This window comes from Rana temporaria, chromosome 8, assembly GCF_905171775.1.
Source record: "Rana temporaria chromosome 8, aRanTem1.1, whole genome shotgun sequence".
Lineage (NCBI taxonomy): Eukaryota > Metazoa > Chordata > Amphibia > Anura > Ranidae > Rana > Rana temporaria.
In genome coordinates, this window is record NC_053496.1 from 178,815,297 (window position 1) to 178,835,902 (window position 20,606).

The 20,606-nt window shown below is 44.8% G+C and overlaps 2 protein-coding genes across 3 annotated transcripts in view; both read left to right on the top strand.

Annotated features, from left to right (window-relative positions):
* The window catches only part of LOC120910546 (zinc finger protein 850-like), a 1,103,195-nt gene that overhangs the window by 317,716 nt on the left and 764,873 nt on the right, over positions 1–20,606 (top strand).
* On the top strand, positions 4,919–10,797 carry LOC120910086 (gastrula zinc finger protein XlCGF26.1-like). 2 transcript variants are annotated; one of them, XM_040321948.1, is made up of 4 exons: positions 4,919–4,954; positions 5,078–5,221; positions 5,325–5,466; positions 8,945–10,797. In XM_040321948.1, the coding sequence occupies exons 3-4, from the start codon at positions 5,424–5,426 to the stop codon at positions 10,429–10,431; spliced, it is 1,530 nt and encodes a 509-aa protein (XP_040177882.1). In that variant the 5' UTR covers positions 4,919–4,954; positions 5,078–5,221; positions 5,325–5,423; the 3' UTR covers positions 10,432–10,797. The 2 variants fall into 2 exon arrangements, with proteins under 2 accessions (XP_040177882.1, XP_040177881.1); XM_040321947.1 differs by lacking the exon at positions 5,078–5,221 and having other exon boundaries at positions 4,920–4,954; positions 8,945–10,795.

Genomic DNA, 20,606 nt, shown 5'->3' on the forward strand with positions numbered 1-20,606 from the left:
GAGAATTCACACAGGTGAGCGTCCTTTTCCTTGTTCAGAGTGCGGGAAATCTTTCACTGTCCAATCAGCCCTTGCTAAATATTTTAGAATTCACACTGGCGAGTGTCTGATTACCGGTTTTGGCTTCCGAACCCTGGCTTATGTTTTGACTATGTTCCTGATCTGTACTATTTTTTTTTTTCTATTACATTAAAGGTGTGATTTTTTTTTTTTTACTGCATTTTCTGTCTCAGTCTGATTCATGGTTCCTGACACCCTTGTTCTGATCCACTCAGATATTGTCATAGAAGATTCAACATTATCCGTGGCTGTCATCTTAAACATGGTCCACTGCACTGCTTCACACCGGAGCCATTTCCCACCCTCCCAGCCTGATGGGTCACTGCCTTCCGTAAACCCCACTGACTGTTCAACCAGTAAGCAGTTTGTCTCTTGTTGAGGGCAAACAACATCAACATGGGGACAAGGTGCTTTGGGGGGACCCTTCCCATGTTGAGGGCAAATGGCCTGGTATGGTTCAGGAGGGGGGGGGGGGGCGCTCGCTTATCAACCTCCCCTTTCTTGGCCTGCTTTCTCAGATAAGGGTCTTGTATAGATTTTGGGGAGACCCCCACGCCATTTAAAAAAAATGGTGCCAGGTTCCCCTTAACCACTTAAGGACCTCCTACTGCACATTTACATCGGCAGAATGGCATGGCTGGGTACATGCACGTACAGGTACCTCCTGTGCTAGTACCCAGCCCGAAGCTCCGGGACCGCCGGACCCGATCACCACTGGAGTCCCGCGATCGGTCCCAGGAGCTGAAGAACGGGGAGAGCTGTATGTGAACACAGCTTCCCCGTTCTTCACCGTGGCGGCGGCATCGATCGTGTGATCCCTTTTATAGGGATACACAATCGATGACGTCACACCTACAGCCACACCCCCCTACAGTTGTAAACACACATGAGGTCACACATAACCCCTTCAGCGCCCCCTTGTGGTTAACTCCTAAACGGCAACTGTCATTTTCACAGTAAACAATGCATTTTAAAGGGTCCCAAAAATGTGTCAAAATTGGCCGATGTGTCTGCCATAATGTCGCAGTCACGAAAAAAATCGCTGATCTCCGCCATTAGTAGTAAAAAAATTTTTTTTATAAAAATGCAATAAAACTATCCCCTATTTTGTAAACAAAATACATTTTGCGCAAACCAACCGATAAACGCTTATTTGTGATTTTTTTTTTTTTTTTTTAACAAAAAATAGGTAGAAGAATACGTATCGGCCTAAACTGAGGAAAAAAATGTTTTTTTTATATCTGTTTTGGGGATATTTATTATAGCAAAAAGTAAAAAATATTGAATTTTTTTCATAATTTTCGCTCTATTTTTGTTTAAAGCGCAAAAAATAAAAACCGCAGAGGTGATCTAATACCACCAAAGAAAAGCTCTATTTGTGGGAAAAATAGGACGCCAATTTTGTTTGGGAGCCACGTCGCACGACCGCGCAATTGTCTGTTAAAGCGACGCAGTGCCGAATCGCAAAACCTGGCCGGATCCTTTAGCTGCCTAAAGGTCCAGATCTTAAAGCGGGGGTTCACCCAAAAAAAAACATTTTTTAAAATTAGATCTAGCATACTAATGATACTAAGGACATTTATTTTCGGGAGGTCATTTTTTTTTTCTCTGTACATACCTTTATATCCTGATTTTGTCCAGGGCTTCCGGGTTCCGATGACTGCGCGTTCCTATCCTTCGGTTCGATTGATTGATGGCTTGTGAAACAGGTCCCCTGTCGCACAACGCTCATCAACAGATTTCCGGAAATAGCCGAGCTGCGAGTCGGCACTATACGGCGCCTGCGCAGTAAGCTCTACACGGCGGGCGCTGGCGCCGTATAATGCCGACTCGCAGCTCGGCTATCTCCGGGAATCTGGTGACGCGCGTTGTGCGACAGGGAACCTGTTTCACAAGCCATCAATCATCGAACGGAAGGATAGGAACACCCAGTCCCGCAGTCATCGGAACCCTGAGGCTGGGATAGGAACGCCCAGTACCGGGGTCATCAGAACGCGGAAGCCCTGGACAAAATCAGGATATAAAGGTATGTACAGAGAAAAAAAAATGACCTGTCAAAAGTAAATGTACTTAGTATGCTGTTAGAAATTCTTTTTTAGGGTGAACTTCCACTTTAAGTGGTTAAAATCCATACCAGACTTGAAGGTCCTGGTATGGATTTTGGAGGGGACCCCTGCACCATATTTTTTTTACATTTTGGCGTGTAGTTCCCCTTAACCTCTTCCCCACCGCGCCATAGACAAAAGACGTCTACAGCGCGGTGGAGTTATTCTGGGAGGACGTCCTCCCAGAATCCTTCACTCGCGCGCCCCCTGTCTAGAAGACCCGGCGCATCACAGATCGCGGTAAATCGGTAAATTTGTGAGTGAGGCAGAGGGTCTTGAATGTAACCCGATCCTTCGTAGTTAGCCAATGGAAGGTCCTCACGTAGGGGTGATTGATTCCCAGTTTTTTTTTCCCATTACCAGTCTGGCTGCTGTGTTCTGGATGACTTGTAGATGCAAAATTTGGTATTTGGGGAGTCCGAGGTAGAGGGAGTTTGCGTAGTCGGGAATTGATGATTGTTCCAACTACTACTGCTGTGTCCTCTTCCGGGATGAGTCTACACAGCAGGCGGAGAAGGTAGTGAGATCCGTTGACTACTGATCCTATTTGTGCGTCTATAGTCATGTCTGAGTCAAAGATGACTCCAAGGCTTTTGACTTTGGAGCTTGGGGAGATGATTTGCCCAAGGATGGTGGGTGGTGTGCATGTTGAAGAGCACGTAATTGTACATGCTTCCGAAGTGAAAGCTCCTAGTTTCATTGTCTGGGATCAATTCTCTAGGAAGGATGCGAACCAGGGTAGATCAGAGACTGCGACTCCGTCTACTTCTGTGAGACGAGAGAGCAGAGTTTTGTGGTCTACTGTGTCGAAAGCTGTGCTGAGGTCCAGCAGCACCAGGAGACATGATTCTCCATCATCTGCTGCTTCGAGGGCGTCAACCCATATTTTGAGAAGTGCAGTTTCTGTCCCGTGGCCTGGGCGGAAACCAGATGGTAGTGGGTCCAGGAGTTTGTAGGTGTCCAAATGGAGTTGTAGCTGTTGTACTACTGCTTTCTCAATGATCTGGGAGATGGCGTTAAGGCTTGTTACTGGTCTGTGTTAGTTTGGGTCTTTGGGGTCGAGGTTGGGTTTCTTTAGGAGGGGTTTGCCTTGCTTGAGGGAGATCGGAATAATACCTTCTTTGATTGATTTATGAGGTGTGTTATGGTGGGTGCCAAGATGTCGATACATTCTTGTACAACTGGTATAACGGTGTAAATTTGCTGTCCCCTCAAAATAAATCAACACACAGCCATTAATGTTTAAACTGCTGGCAACAAAAGTGAGTACACCCCTAAGTGAAAATGTTAAAATGATGCCCAAATTGTCAATATTTTGTGTGGCCACCATTATTTTGCCAGCAATGTCTTAACCCTCTTGGACATGGAGTTTACCAGAGCTTCACAGGTTGCCTCTGGAGTCCTCTTCCACTCCTCCATGACAACATAACAGAGCTAGTGGGTGTTAGAGGCCTTGCGCTCCTCCACCTTCTGTTTGAGGATGCCTTACAGATGCTCAATAGGGTTTAGGTCTGGAGACATGCTTGGTCAGTCCATCACCTTTACCCTCAGCTTCTTTAGCAAGGCAGTGGTCATCTTGGAGGTGTGTTCGGGTTATCATGTTGGAATACTGCTTTGCGGCCCAGGTTCCGAAGGGAGGGGATCATGCTCTGCTTCAGTATGTCACAGTACATGTTGGCATTCATGGTTCCCTCACTGAACTGTAGCTCCCCGGTGTCGGCAGGACTCATGCAGCCAAAGACCATGACACTCCCACCATCATGCTTGACTGTAGGCACACCTCCCAACATTTTGAGATTGGAATGAGGGACACCTACTAACAAACGTATGTAGGCATAGGACACACCCTCTGCCACACCCCCTTAAAGGAGAATTAAAAAAAAAAAAGGTTAAATAAATACACAAGGACTTGTTGTACCACTACTATTCCTTTATATTGGCTTTTAAAATGTACACATGCAGCAATTTAGATTTTGGATGAAAGGTTTAGCAAAGGTGTTTACCCTTTGAAAGATAAAAAGTGCATTTTATATACTAAATAGATCTGACCAAAATGAAGGACAAATAAGGGGGAAAGAGGGACATTGCTCCAAATCAGGGACAGTCCCTCGAAATCAGGGACAGTTGGGAGTTATGCTGTAGGCAAAGACACACTTTGTACTCCTCACCGGGTAGAATCCATCCAGAGCCTCTGAATTATAAACCAGATACATTGTGAATATTGAGCAATTTATCCAACTATGCATCTGGAGTTGCTGGACTGTAGAACAGACACATAATAAATATAGAGATGGAGATCTTTTCCTATTATGGAGACAAGAGGAGTGTGATTGTACAGACACAGGAAGAGAAAAAAAAAAGCTGGAGAGGAAGTGATGTCAGGTGCAGACAGGAAGTGATAGATGAACAGGAAGTGATGTAGGGGTTAAAAAGTACGTCCTGGGTGAGTTGTGAGGAAGTAAAGAGAAAACATTGTTGGAACTGGCAGAAGAGGAAGTAATAATATAAATTTATTAAAAAGGACACAAGGATCTCTACAAGGACGTCGTGATGGAGAATCAGCCGCCCCTCACATCACCGGGTAAGAGGAGACTTTATTGTAAAGAAGAGAGCAGTACGGAGGGTCCACCTAGATCCCCCATCATCTGATAAACACATAGAAACAATGTATTCAGTCAGTGTGTGTGTTTCCTACAGATGGATCCAGTAATGGGAACCCACCAGAGAGATGTCCCCGTCCTCTGTGGGATTCCACACAGGAAGGTCACACCATCCCTCACCATCATCAGGTAGGTGGGGCTGAACAATTTGAACTCAAATATGTTGTAGAATTCTTCGCTTCGAAATAACATTCTTCTATTTAATCCCTGGTTTCCTTTTATAAATCTGTTTTTATCATATTTGGGGTTTAGGGTGAAGAACTGAAAGATATCAAAGTTGAGGTTAAAGTTGAAAAAGAAGAGAAGTCCGGGGATCAGCAGTCTTTGGTAGAGGGTGAGCCTCTGTATTCCCGGGATTCCACACAGGAGGATCACACCATCCCTCACCATCATCAGGTAGGTCTCTTGTTTTTCTTCGACATACTGAATGACGTGTCATTTGTGTCCTTTATCTGCCTTGAGGTGACTTTAATTGATGTTTTCTATTATTTTGGTGTAGGGTGAAGAACGGATTAATATAAAAGCTGAGGTTAAAGAAGAAGAAGTAGAGACGTATGTGGGGGGTGATCAGCCATTCACGGAGGAGGTTGGGGTGATTATGAAAAGTGAACAGGAGGACATTTCTCTACCTTGTGACACAGGTAGGTAACAGACATTGTGGAAAAAACAGGTCAAAGTCTCATTTTACTTTTTATGCCGCGTACACACAACCGTTTTTAACCACTTCCAGCCTGGTCCATAGGGGATTTACGTCCGGGAAGTGGTTCTGAAATCCTGACTGGACGTCCATAGACGTCCTGCAGGATTTCATGCCCCGCGCGCCCGTTGGGGTGCGTGGCGATCGGTGATGCGGGGTGTCAGTCTGACACCCTGCATCTCCGATCTCGGTAAAGAGCCTCCGGCGGAGGCTCTTTACCACGTGATCAGCCGTGTCCAATCACGGCTGATCACGATGTAAACAGGAAGAGCCGTTGATGGCTCTTCCTCACTTGCATCTGACAGACGCGAGTAGAGGAGAGCTGATCGGCGGCTCTCCTGACAGGGGGGGTTCACGCTGATTGTTTATCAGCGCAGCCCCCCCACGGATCGCCACACTGGACCACCAGGGAAGGCCAGACAAAAAAAAAAGGGGGGCAAAAAAAAAAGTCAGTGAAAAAAAAAAAAAAAAAAAAGAAGCAAAAAATTAAAAAGATGCCAATCAGTGCCCACAAATGGGCACTGACTGGCAACATTGATAAATAAGTGCTGCCCCACAGTGTCCATCAGTACCACCCCACAGTGTCCATCCATGCCCAGTGCCCACCTATCAGTGCCCATCTGTGCCACCCATAATTATCCATCAGTGCCACCCATAAGTGCCGCCCATGAGTGCCCATCAGTGCCGCCTATGTGTGCCCATCAGTGCCGCCTATGAGTGCCCATCAGTGCCGCATACCAGCGCCGCCAATCAGTGCCACCTCATCTGTGCCCATCAGTACTACCTCATCGATGTCCATCAGTGCCATCTCATCGGTGCCCATCAGTGCCGCCACATCAGTGCCCGTAATTGAAAGAGAAAACTTACTTATTTACAAAAAAATTAACAGAATAAAATAAAGTAATTTTTTTTCAAAATTTTCAGTCTTTTTTTAGTTGTTGCACAAAAAAAAAAAAATCGCAGAGGTGATCAAATACCACCAAAAGAAAGCTCTATTTGTGGGGAAAAAAGGACGCCAATTTTGTTTGGGTACAGTGTAGCATGACCGCGCAATTGCCATTCAAAGTGCGACAGTGCTGAAAGCTGAAAATTGGCTTGGGCGGGAAGGTGCGTAAGTGCCTGGTATGGAAGTGGTTAATGTCATGGAAAAAAAACAACGTTTTTCTCAACGTGATTCTTGTCAAGCCTGCCTTGCACACACACGATCGTGAAAAAAAAAATGCTCGAGCAAAGCGCAGGAAAGACAACGGCACTATAAAGAGGATGTTCCATTCGAATGGTGGCACCCTTTGGGCTTGATTATTCAAATTTCCCTTCTCATAACTTACTTCTGAGCATGCACGTTTTTTTTCCCATCGTTAAAGCCTACACACGACCATTTTTCATGACGTGAAAAAATAGAGCTTGCTCTAAATTTTTAATAGGCATTTTTCAACAAAAATGCTATGTGGCCTACACACGATCGTTTTTAATGTCCAATTTAAAAAATTGCATTTTTCTCGTCATGAAAAACGGTCTTGTGTAGGCGGCATAAGTATAAGGCTTGTAGTGTAAAAAAAAATGTTAGATAATTATCAGATCTTCACATCATCCTATAGGCAGGTTCTAAAAGGTTAAATATGTGTTTGCCTACTAAAGGGTTAATGTGCGGTGTGGTAAGAGTTACCACTTGGTGCTGTGATGTTCCTTCCCCTGCATGGGTCACTTCCTGATTCTGAACCGGATCGGACCTCGTGGTCTGTTCCTGTATGGGAGGTGATCAGTGAGGACGCTGTAAAGAGCTGAACTGTGTGGTGGAGATTCCCCTCAGCAGGACCCCTGGATGGGCTCCAAGCAGGGCCGGGACAAGGGGTGGGCTGGAGGTGTGGCTGCCCCAGGCACAATGGTTTACTGTAGGGATGGGGGCATGGGGGACTGACCCTTGGGACTCTTGGGCACTGCCTGAGGGCCCCATGCCACTAGGGGGCCCCATCAGGGTTGCCAGGCTCAATAAAACCAGGGATGTATGTAAAAATCAATTTTTTTTTTTTTTTTTTTTTACATCTGTCCCTGATATGTCTGAAACCCACATGCTTTTGATGTGAAAATCCTGAGATTTTAGCTGCCCTGCCTCTGCACTGCCTCCTGGCATGGTGGCCACCTGTAAGCCCGGGGGCCCCATAATCTTCTATTGCCCGGGGGCCCCATGAGTTATCAGTCCACACCTGGATGGGGGCACATTCCTTCTGTTACAAGGCTGACAGGAGTAGTGATAGCGACAGTGATTTAGACAAGGGGTGGGCAGGAGGTGTGTGGCTGCCCCAGGCGCAATGGTTTACTGTAGGGATGGGGGCGCCTTCCTTCTGTTACAAGGCTGACAGGAGTAGTGATAGTGACAGTGATTTAGACAAGGGAGTCCATATCTATGAATAGTTTATACAGAGTTGTCACAGATACTGGTACACCAGTGTATTAGGTGTATATATACAGAGTACCGCCTCAATTAACCTTTTCTTTGCCACTAATATATGATATACGTCAGCAGCAGATGGGTTTAAGCACTGACAAGCCGACTGTTGGCTGTCAGGAGGAAGTGATCAGGTGGCTGTATAACTTCCACACCACCTCTCTCCCCACGTGCACCCCTGACATGTTTCACCCCACTTGTGGGTCCAGGACCCCCATGGTGGGTGTCGCCACATAGGGGGGAGTGATTGAATGTTAATTCACTGATCTCCCTTACCTAATAAGAACCTGGAAGCGCTGTGGGTGACATCACTTCCGGGTCCGGCTGTCACTTTCCCGGGTTGTTGTGGTTGAGGGGAAAAAGCGAATGGAGCGCAATATGTACTTCATTACCTTCAATGGAAGGCAGATGAGACATCACTGATCAAACAGACCCCTAAAGTCACATTAAAGGGTTAGTTTGCCTAATACAGAAAAACTGTAAAGGTTACCGAACACCGGACCCCCTTCACCCCCCACCCCCGGTCCTCACTGTACTTATCCTCAGCCATCCTCTACTATCAGCACTCTCTCACCACTCCAATGGTACTGAGCTGCCAGGATGGACCAGATGGATTCTGATTGGTCAGCGCCATCACATGTAAAGCGGGGTCCAGGAGGGGGGGAGGGGATCTGCTGTTAGTTCAGCTTTACAGTTCTTCTGTAGAGGTGATCTAACCCTTTAATAAACCATTACACTAACAGCTTAGGTTGTCTCCACACTGATGGAGGAGGGATGGTGCCACCCTAGGACACCAGCATTGTAAATCTTGGAGGAAGGTTTTTTCTCCATATTTTGATGTTACAGTTGTACCCAGTTCAATGCCAGAGCTCTGTGAAAGTGGTGACTGTTAGACCCACGTGACACGTGAGCTAAATATCCAGTTATTTGTCATCTACTGAGATTTTTTATATATTTTTTTCCTTCTTTCCAACAGATGGATGTGATGTGAGGAATTCCTCGGAGAGACATCTTCTATTATCTGCTGATTGTAAGTCAGAAGATAATGTCATCACACAGGATCCTCCAGGAGGAAATCCAAATACACAAAATATACATCACAGACCTTCCTGTCCGGAGACATCAATGGATCCCTCTGATCAGGGGGAATCTTCTCATCAATCACATACTATGATTGTAAATATCCATGTAAGATCTCACACTGCAGATAGATCAACAGATCCTTCCAATCCCGAGGAATCTTCCTCACCCCATGAAGGAGAGCACCAAATGCACAATCTATTCTCATGTTCAGAGTGCGGGAAATCTTTCACTAAGAAAGGAACACTTACTAGACACCAGAAACTTCACACAGGTGAATGTCTTTATTCATGTTCAGAGTGCGGGAAATCTTTCACTCGGAAAGGAGCACTTGCTGAACACCAGAGAATTCACACGCGTGAATGTCCTTATTCATGTTCAGAGTGCGGGAAATCTTTCACTCGGAAAGGAGCACTTACTGAACACCAGAGAATTCACACGAATGAATTTCCTTATTCATGTTCAGAGTGCGGGAAATCTTTCAGTTATAAAGGAAAACTTATTCGGCACCAGAGAATTCACACGAGTGAGCGTCCTTTCCCTTGTCCAGAGTGCGGGAAATCTTTCACTCAAAAATCACATCTTGTTACACACCATAGAATTCACACCGGTGAGCGTCCTTATTCATGTTCAGAGTGCGGGAAATCTTTCACTGGCAAAGGAGAGCTTGTTAATCATCTTAGAATTCATACAGGCGAGCGTCCTTATTCATGTTTAGAGTGCGGGAAATCTTTCGCTGAAAAAGGAACCCTTGTTAAACATAAAAGAATTCACACCAGGGAGTGTCCTTATTCATGTTCAGAGTGCGGGAAATCTTTCAATGATAAAGGAGTCCTTGTTAAACATCAGAGAATTCACACAGGCGAGCGTCCTTATTCATGTTCAGAGTGCGGGAAATCTTTCACTGGCAAAAGAAACCTTGTTACACATCAGAGACTTCACACAGGTGAGCGTCCTTATTCATGTTCAGAGTGCGGGAAATCTTTCACTGGCAAAGGAGACCTTGTTAATCATCTTAGAATTCATACAGGCGAGCGTCCTTATTCATGTTTAGAGTGCGGGAAATCTTTCGCTAAAAAAGGAACCCTTGTTGCACATAAAAAAAGAATTCACCCCAGCGAGCGTCCTTATTCATGTTCAGAGTGCGGGAAATCTTTCAATGATAAAGGAGTCCTTGTTAAACATCAGAGAATTCACACAGGTGAGCATCGTTACTCATGTTCAGAGTGCGGAAAATCTTTCACTAAAAAAGGAAACCTTGTTCAACATCTTAGAATTCACACGGGTGAGCATCCTTATTCATGTTCAGAGTGCGGGAAATCTTTCACTCGAAAAGGAACTCTTGTTAAACATCAGAGAATTCACACAGGTGAGTGTCCATAATCATGTTCAGAGTGCGGGAAATCTTCCACTAGGGAAGGAAACCTTTTGCAACAGCAGAGAATTGATATGAGTGAGCTTCCTTATTGATCTTGTAGATCAGGGATCTCCAGACTTCGGCCCTCCAGCTGTTGCAGAACTACACGTCCCATGAGGTATTGTAATACTCTGACATTCACAGACATGACTAGGCATGGTGGGAATTGTAGTTCCTGAACATCTGGAGGGTCATAGTATGAAGAGCTCTGTTGTAGACGAGTCAGCCTGGTGCAGGTTTAGGAGCGGGTTAATATTAGAGGGTGGGGACTTGTTTATTAACCACTTCAGCCCCGGACCATTTTGCTGGTCAATAACCAGGCCACTTTTTGCGATTCGGCACTGCGTCGCTTTAACTGACAAATGCGCGGTCGTGCGACGTGGCTCCCAAACAAAATTGATGTCCATTTTCCCCACAAATAGAGCTTTATTTTGGTGGTATTTCATCACATCTGCGGTTTTAATTTTTTTGTGCTATAAACAAAAATAGAGCGACAATTTTTTGCTATAATAAATATCCCCCAAAAATATATATATAAAAAATCTTTTTTTTCCTCAGTTTAGGCCGATATTTATTCTTCTACATATTTTTTGTAAAAAAATCGCAATAAGCGTATATTGATTGGTTTGCGCAAAAGTTATAGCGTCTACAAAAATAGGGGATAGTTTTATTAATATTTTTTTCTTACTAGTAATGGCGGCGAACAGCAATTTTTATCGGTACTGCGACATTACGGCGGACACTTCTGACACATTTTTGGGACCATTGGCATTTTTATAGCGATCAGTGCTATAAAAATGCATTGATTACTGTAAAAATGTCACTGGCAGGGAAGGGGTTAACACTAGGGAGTGAGGAAGGGGTTAATTATGTTCCCTAGGTGTGTTCTAACTGAAGGTGGGGGGTGGTACTGACTGGGGGAAATGACAGATCGCCGTTCATACATTGTATGAACATGCGATCAGTCATTTCTCCCCCTGATAGGACTGGGAGCTGTGTGTTCACACACACAGCTCCCAGTTCTCGCTCTGTAACGAGCGATTGCGGGTGCCCGACGGTGATCGCGTGCGTCGGCACCAGGGGCAAGTGGGGGCGCGTGCCCCTAATGGCTGGAATGCGAAATGACGTATACCTACGTGATTCTGCGCAGCCGAACTGACCTGCCACCGTATAACTGCGGCGGCTGGTCAGCTAGTGGTTAAGCAGCTGGTCAGAGAGGCTGGTGGACGTCTGTTCAATATTGAGTTGGCCCCGCCCTTTGCAGTAATAACGGCTTCAACTCTTCTGGGAAGGCTGTCCACAAGGTTTAGGAGGGTGTCTATGGGAGTGTTTGACCATTCTTCCAGAAGCCCATTTGTGAGGTTAGGCACTTAATTTGGACGAGAAAGCTTGGCTCACGATCTCCGCTCTAATTCATCCCAAAGGTGTTCCGTCGGGTTGAGGTCAGGACTCTGCACAGGCCAGTCAAATTCCTCCACCTCAAACTCACTCCTCCATGTCTTTATGGACCTTGCTTTGTGCACTGGTGGGCAGTCATGTTGGAAGTGGTCGTCTCCAAACTGTTCCCACAACGTTGGGAGCATGAAATTGTCCAAAATGTCTTGGTATGCTTATGTCTTAAGAGTTTCCTTCACTGGAACTTAGAGGCCAAGCCCAAACCCTGAAAAACATCCAAACACCATAATCCTCCCTCCACCAAATGATTTGGACCAATGCACACAGCAAGGTCCCTAAAGACATGGATGAGCAAGTTCAGGGTGGAGGAACTTTACTGGTTTGCACAGAGTCCTGACCTCCTGGAACAGGTGCCTCAAAAATGCGTCCCGAGGGACATATATGACCCTTTGGTAGCCTTTCTCCGGCCCTTGGGGGACTATTCCTCCCACTGACACCAACAATGGGGCACTTTTGCTGTCGGTTAATTACCAGCCACAGTGGCTCACCTGGATAACATTACCTGCCTCATCAGTCCAGCCTACAGCCAGCCCCTTCTGGCTATTTATACTGCCTTGTTCATGTCTTTTGTGCCTTCGCCTTATTTATCATATCCTGAGTGTCTCGGCTGAGTTCCTGTTGAAGACTTTGCCCGGCTGACGTCCCTTCTGGTTCCTGATCTTTGGCTTCCGACTACGCTGATCTCTGGCTTCCTGATTACCGGCTCATCTGATTACTGGTTTTGGCTTCCGAACCCTGGCTTATGTTTTGATCATGTTCCTGATCTGTACTATTTGTTTCTATTACAATAAAGGTGTGATATTTTTTTTTTTCACTGCATTTTCTGTCTCAGTCTGATTTATGGTTCCTGACACCCTTGTTGCAATCCACTCAGATATTGCCATAGAAGCTTCAACATTATCTGTGGCTGTCATCTTTTGCATGGTTAACTGCACTGCTTTCCGTGGGTCAACTCTTTACACCGGAGCCATTTCCCAGCCTGATGGGTCACTGCCTTCTGTAAACCCCACTGTCTGTTCAACCAGTAAGCAGTTTGTCTCTTGTTGAGCAGCGACTGTCTCTGCCAGGACCCGCTCCTGGTGGGCCTGTGCTTGTGTATTATCCAGTATAAGTTGCTTAATCAGTTCCTCCATTGCTTTATCTGATGCTTTTATAGTCTGGGCAGCTTTAACCCAGGACATGGGTTTGACCCGCACCCCATAATCTCCACCAATTGTCAGTATCCGAGGGGTAAACAGGCGGCTGGGAAACCGTTCAATCAACTTAAAATATGTTCTATTCAGCAAAACAGAAGATGACAACAGTCTTTGTCTTCATGGGCAGCTTAACCACTTAAGGGCCAAGCCTTGTTTTGACGCTTGTTGTTTACAAGTTAAAATCAGTATTTTGTGCTAGAAAAATAGTTGGAACCCCCAAACATTATTTATATATATATATATATATATATATATATATATATATATATATATATATATATATATATATATTAGCAAAGACTCTAGAGAATAAAATGGCGGTCATTGCAATATTTTATGTTTTTATCTAAAAAACGGTACCGGGGTATAGAGTGCAGCTGCTGCAGGCTATACCCTGATACATCCACTTCGTCCTACCGACATACAGCTACGGCGGCTTGCGGGAAGTGGTTAAAACAACACATGGAGCTCTTCTCATCAGTCCCAGCCACAGCATATGCAATATTGCAAAGTCCCAGTTACAGGTCAGCTCACCCAGTAGGTTCAAGTCAGAGTAAGGGTTCATGCACATTGCAGCTCAAAGCAGCGGCTCCTACAGGCTTTTGAGCTCTCTTTTTTTTTTTTTTCTGCCTAGAAACTCCCCTCCATGTTGGCCAATCTGTCCATGCACACTATGGCTTTCTCAGACTCCTACAAACATAAAAAAAAAAAAACCCCACCAAACTCACATATTCGAGAGGAGCTTGTGCCCCAAAGAGCTCAAAGAAGCTCAAAAACATTTGTTCCAGCTTTTTGTTTTGTTTACACAGTGGTTAAGAAAATCCCATCTATTGATAGGAAACCCTGTGCAGTACAGGAAGTTCCTGGTGGCCCTGCTTTCTGTTGTTCATCAGATTGCATGTGATCTTGAGAGCTGGTCTGGCTCCAGTGTATTGCTGCACCTTTTTTGCTTTTGGAAAACGGCTAAGGACATTAGCCAAACACAGCTAATCACTGCCATGCAGGAATATCCACAGCTGTGGGACCCTGGGCATGTCCACACGCTAGCTACCAGACCCCCTGTGTCCCCAGGTGATTTGACCAGTGTTTTCCGGCGCCTCTCAGTACTGTCTCCATGACTTCTAGTGTCCGTCCAGTCTCTATTCAGCTCCTCTGTGTCTCAGCAGTTCCCAATGTCATCAGTCATTCCAGCCTGAAACCCCAAGCCTGCTTCTGTGATTGTCCTGTTCCCCAGTCTGTATCCTTCTCCAGTGACCCTGTGCACTCCTACCAGCATCCATTCTTCCTTCATCACCGTCTCTTCCTCTGCACTTCAGTCAGTTATCTGCTTCTCTGCACCAATGTGTTTCCCTGTGAGTTCCAGCCAGCCTCCCATTACCAGCACCTGTCAACATTTTCTTGTGGACCATCAATGGTTGGCTGCCGCTGTTATAGAGTAACAGGTAGATGTATACTGCCGAACCCCCAACTACTTTTGTTGTTTATGATGCTGGGATCCATCAAAGTAGATCATTTTCTGAGGTTGGCCAGGTCTGTCATCCCTTGACATTGGAAGTCTCCTGGGATCCCATCCATTTTGGAATGGATAGGGTAGCTTAGATACTATCATGGATTTGAAATCTCTACTAGCAGTTGAACATGATAGACTGGATAATTATACTAGTACACGGGCCACTTGGAGTGTTTTCTGTAATTCACAATGGTGTCAGGTTACTATATGTAAAAGTATAAAGTACCGGAAACTCCAGGCAAAAGAATCCTAAATATAGAGCCATTTATCCAAATTTTACTCCAGAGCCTCTGGTTTATTGACTAGATACTTTCTAAATATAGAGCCAATTATCCAACTGTCCATTCATAGCCTCTGGTTTATATACCAGATACTGTACATCCTAACTATACAACCATTTACCCAACTGTCCATTCACAGACTCTGGTTTATAGACCAGATACATCCTAAATATAGAACCATTTAGCCAACTGTACATCCAGAGCCTCTGGTTTATAGAAAAGATACATCCTAAATATAGCATTATTTATCCGACTGTCCATCCAGACCCTCTGGTTTATAGACCAGATAGATCCTTTTATCCAACTGGTCATGAAGAGCCTCTGGTTTAAAGACCAGATACAGCCTATATATAGAACAATTTATCGAATTGTCCAATCAGATACTCTGGTTGATAGAGCAGATACTGTACATCATAAATAAAGCATTATTTATCCCACTGTCCATCCAGATCCTCTTGTTTATAGACCAGATACATCCTAAATATAGAATAATTTATCCAACTGTCCATCCAGAGCCTCTGGTTTATAGACCAGATACATTCTAAATATAGAACCATTTATCCAAATTTTACTCCAGAGCCTCTGCTTTATAGACCAGATACATAATAAATATGGAGCCATTTTTCCAACTGTCCATTCAGAGCCTCTGGTTTATAGACCAGATACATCCTAAATATAGAACCATTTAGCCAACTGTACATCCAGAGCCTCTGGTTTATAGACCAGATACATCCTAAATATCGAACTTTTTTCAACTGGCCATGAAGAGCCTCTGGTTTAAAGACCAGATACAGCCTATATATTGAACAATTTATCGACCTGTCCAATCAGAGACTCTGGTTTATAGAGCAGACACTGTCCATCCAGAGCGTCTGGTTTATAGACCAGATCCATCCTAAATATAGAACAATTTACCCAACTGTCCATTGAAAGCCTCTGGTCTATAGACCAGATACATCCTAAATATAGAATAATTTATCCAGCTGTCCATCCAGAGCCTCTGCTTTGTAGACCAAATACTGTACCAGTACATCCTAAATATAGAGCCATTTATCCAACTGTCCATCCAGAGCCTCTGGTTTATAGACCGGATACATCCTAAATATAGAGCTATTTATCCAACTGTCCATCCAAAGCGTCTGGTTTATAGACCAGATGCATCCTAAATATAGAACCATATATCCCCCTGTCCTTTCAGAGCCTCTGGTTTATAGACCAGATACATCCTAAAGAGAGGTCCAGACCCAAGAGAGGGTGCAGAGGAGAGCATCGAATACAGAGGAGAAAAGGCCAAGGGGTTTTCAATTTAAGTACCAAATCACTCACTGAGGAGCAATCCGTTCTAGACAAGGGCCTTACATTTTCTCTAATTTTCTTGGCACTTTTATTGACATCCATAAATACATACGCAAAATCAATATACAACGCTACTTGATTTCGAATACATGCAGGAACAACAGCAGAGCGGCTGCTTCAGGGACTGTTCATTCTGGACTGTCTAACCCGTCTCTCTTTAATTCCCCTGTTCAGTGGCCCCTGCTGTGAAGAATTTTAAGGATTTAGTTTTCAGAGATCTAGCACAACTTCCCACAAAACGTCCATACCATCAGCCCTTGTCCAATGCAGGACTCAGGTACTTGTGCAAGCAGAAGGACTTGGAGATCCGTCCAACGCATGAAGGCGGTGGTATCGTCATTTTAGACCAAACTCAATATGAAACGGAGATGTATCAAATTCTTAACGAACCAGATACATATAAGGAAATTTCTCATAATCCCACCCTTGTATACAAGAGAAAAGTCAAGGATCTTATCGGTAAGGGTTTTTACTTAAAAATCCTCAACAATAAAGAAAGAGCTTTTTTAATACCCACAGTACCTAGAATTCCAACCATCTATTATTTTCCCAAGATCCACAAAAATCCCACCCCCCTGGACGGCCTATCCTGAGTGGCATCGAATCTGTCAGATCACGTATAGGACGTTACATAGACCATTATTTACAGTCACTAGTGAGACAGACCCCATCATATCTCAAGGACATTTGTTTATTGAAAGGCATTGATATACAGGGAGATTACATCATGGCCACTGCTGATGTGGCCTCCCAGTATATTTGTATACCCCATCAGAAGGGGATTGAGGCGGTTTAAAAAATTTTAGGTCGTGATCAATCACTTGCCTCTTTCCTTATTGAGCTTCTAGAATTTGCAACCAAACACAGTTATTTTTGGTTCAACCAACACTACTACTTTCAGCTACGCGGAGTGGCAATGGGAGCCAAGTTTGCTCCAAACCTCACAAATCTTTTTATGGCCAAGTTGGAGGAGGATGTCATCTATGCCCAGGACACTCCGGCCCTGGTCCTTTGGGCTAGATATATTGACGACATTCTCCTCCTGTGGAATGGCAGTCTTGATTCATTAAAGCACTTTTTTGACACTCTAAATTCAAATGATAGAAGCATTTCTTTGTCTTAGGAGGCAAGCTCAAGTAAGATCCACTTTTTAGATCTTGAAATAGAGATTTTTAACAGAAAGTTCAAATTTCAAACGTATTCTTAACCTATGGACCGTAATAGTTTCATCCCTATGGATAGTTGTCAACACCAGTCTTGGCTCCGTTCTGTTCCACGCAGCCAACTTCTCAGGCTGCCTAAGAACTGGACGGACATAGACACATATCTTGCACAGGCAAAAAATTCTTAAACAAAGATTTCTTGATAAAGGATACGCCTTCAAAGATATTGATTTGGAACTCCAAAATATCTTGTCAACTGATAGACGTTCATTACTATCAGCTAAACCCAAGCAGGTTTCTGATGATAGTTTTAAGTTTGCTTTGCGATAAAAACGCTATGTCATTCCCAGGTGCATTGTGTCTCTACTTGGGGCACTGCAACTTCCAGAAAGTATAAGTGAGTCTACAAGAACCAGCTTCCTGCAACACAGTTATTTATGTTGGTGGGCAGGTGCCCTCTCACCAAATGAGGCCTTGCCTCGCCGGTACGTTCCATCTGGAATGTCTCGGTTCGCAGCCTATCCGTGGTTTGTCTCTCCTAGTCCCTGGTCCTCCACACAGCCGTTGACAAGGTGCTGGTGGATAGGCGACTCCGGTTGCTGTGGAGTGTAGAAAGAGATCACTGCTGCAAGGATCCCTCTCGGACTTGGCGATCCACTCTGGTGACTATAGGCCTAGGCACACTTGTAGCCGGTCTCAGCACAGGCTTCCTGCTGGCTTGAAGATGGCGTCCCAAGAGGCTGGAACCAAGCCTTCCCTCGCCTTAAATAGATCAACCCAGAAGGCTAAATAAATATAGAACCATTTATCCAACTGTCCATTAATAGCCTTTGGTTTATAGACCAGATACTGTACATCCTAAATGAAGCATTATTTATCCAACTGTGCATTTAGAGCCTCTGGTTTATAGATCATATACATCCTAAATATAGCATTATTTATCCAATTGTCCATCCGGAGCCTCTGGTTTATAGACCAGATACATCCTAATAATAGAGCCATTTATCCAAATTTTACTTCAGAGCCTCTGGTTTACTGACCAGATACATCCTAAATATAGAGCCATTTATCCAACTGTCAATCCAAAGCTTCTGATTTATAAAGCAGATATATCCTAAATATAGAACCATTTATCCATTCATCCAGAGCCTCTGGTTTATAAACCAAATACATTGTGCATAGTAAAGCGGAGATCCACCCTAAAGTGGAACTTACGCTGATCGGAACCCTTCCCCCCTCCGGTGTCACATTTGACACCTTTCAGGGGGGAGGGGGTGCAGATACCTGTCTAAAGACAGGTATTTGCACCCACTTCTGGCCACAACAGTCTCGGGCAGACTGCGGACATGACATCACCTCCCTCCGCCCCCCCGTTGTGTGCTGGGAACACTCGGCTCCCAGTACACAGCGGGAGCCAATCGTCAGGCGCAGCATGACTCACGAATGCGCCGTAGGGAAGCGGGCAGTGAAGCCAGAGCGCTTCACTTCCTGGTTCCATCACCGTGGATGGCGGGGGGAGCAGCAGAGTGATGAGCGATCGCTCATCCTCTGCTGCGGACAGCGCTGGACTCCAGGACAGGTAAGTGTCCTAATATTAAAAGTCAGCAGCTGCAGTATTTGTAGCTGCTGGCTTTTATTTATTTTTTTCATGGCACATCCGCTTTAAGCCATTTATACAACTGGAGTTGCTGGATTGTATTTCAGATACATTATAAATATTGAGATGGAGATTTTTTTTCCTGTTGCATCGAGTAAAACATGGAGACAGGAACAGTGTGAATGTACAGACATAGGAAGAGATACTACAGCTGGAGAGGAAGTGATGTCAGTTGCAGACAGGAAGTGATGTAAATAAGGAACAAGAAGTGATGTGGAGGTCTAAAAAAGGAAGTTCTGGGTGAGAGGGGAGTTGCAAGGAAGAAAAAATAAGTCATTGTTGGAATAGGCAGCAGAGGAGGTAATCACGTTATAATTTATTTAGAAGGACACAAGGTTCTCTACAAGGACGTCATGATGGAGAATCAGCCACCGCTCACATCACCGGGTAAGAGGAGACTTTATTGTAAAGGAGAGAGCAGTACGGAGGGTCCACCTAGATCCCCCATCATCTGATAAACACATAGGGCCAGATTCACAGCGGAGATACGACGGAGTATCTCAGATACTCCGTCGTATCTCTCAGAGTATCTATGCGACTGATTCATAGAATCAGTTACGCATAGATAGCCCTTAGATCCGACAGGTGTAATTGAATTACATTGTCGGATCTTAGGATGCTCATGCAATACCTTTGCCGCCGCTGGGGGGATTTCGCGTCGTAAACCAGCATCGGGTATGCAAATTAGTAGTTACGGCGATCCGCGAAGGTTTTTCGCGTTCGCTACGTCGCTGCTAGTCTAGTTTCCTGTCGCAAAGTTAGTCGTCGTTTTAGGTGCCCTAACTTTACACAGCACACGTATGTGCTGTATAAAGTATGGCCATCGTTCCCGCGTCGAAATGTAAACATTTTTTGTTCTTGCGTAAGACGTCCGGGAATACAAAAGTACGCTACGCACGTCGCCGTTCGAAAAAATGGCGCCACTTCGCGCACGGCGGGAATTTCAAAACGGAGCATGCGCAGTAGGTCCGGCGCGGGAGTGCGCCTAATTTAAATGGCACATGCCCCTTTGAATTACGCGGGCTTACGCCGGAGGCCGCCGGCGTAAGTTTTCATGCAAGTGCTTTAAGAATCAGGCACTTGCGATGAAAACTTGCGGCGGTGTAACATTACGATACATTACGCCGCCGCGATTCTACGTGAATCTGGCCCATAGAAACGATGTATTCAGTCAGTGTGTGTGTTTCCTACAGATGGATCCAGTAATGGGAACCCACCAGAGAGATGTCCCCGTCCTCTGTATTCCCGGAATTCCACACAGGAAGATCACACCATCCCCCACAATCATCAGGTAGGTGGAACTGAGCAATTGGAACTCAATTACATTGTAAAATTCTTTGCGTCTAAATAACATTCATCTATTTAATCTCTTGTTTCCTTTTATAAATCCGTTTTGTCATATTTGGTGTTTAGGGTGAAGAACTGAAAGACATCAAAGTTGAGGTTAAAGTAGAAAAAGAAGAGAAGTCCGGGGATCAGCAGTCTATGGTAGAGGGTGATCCTCTGTATTCCCAGGATTCCAC

Bases quoted from the DNA above. Each gene is read 5' to 3' on its own strand.
- LOC120910086 (XM_040321948.1), top strand. From the start codon at position 5,424: ATGAAAAGTGAACAGGAGGACATTTCTCTACCTTGTGACACAG. The intron at 5,467-8,944 runs GTAGGTAACAGA...TCTTTCCAACAG, and splicing joins TTCTCTACCTTGTGACACAG to ATGGATGTGATGTGAGGAAT.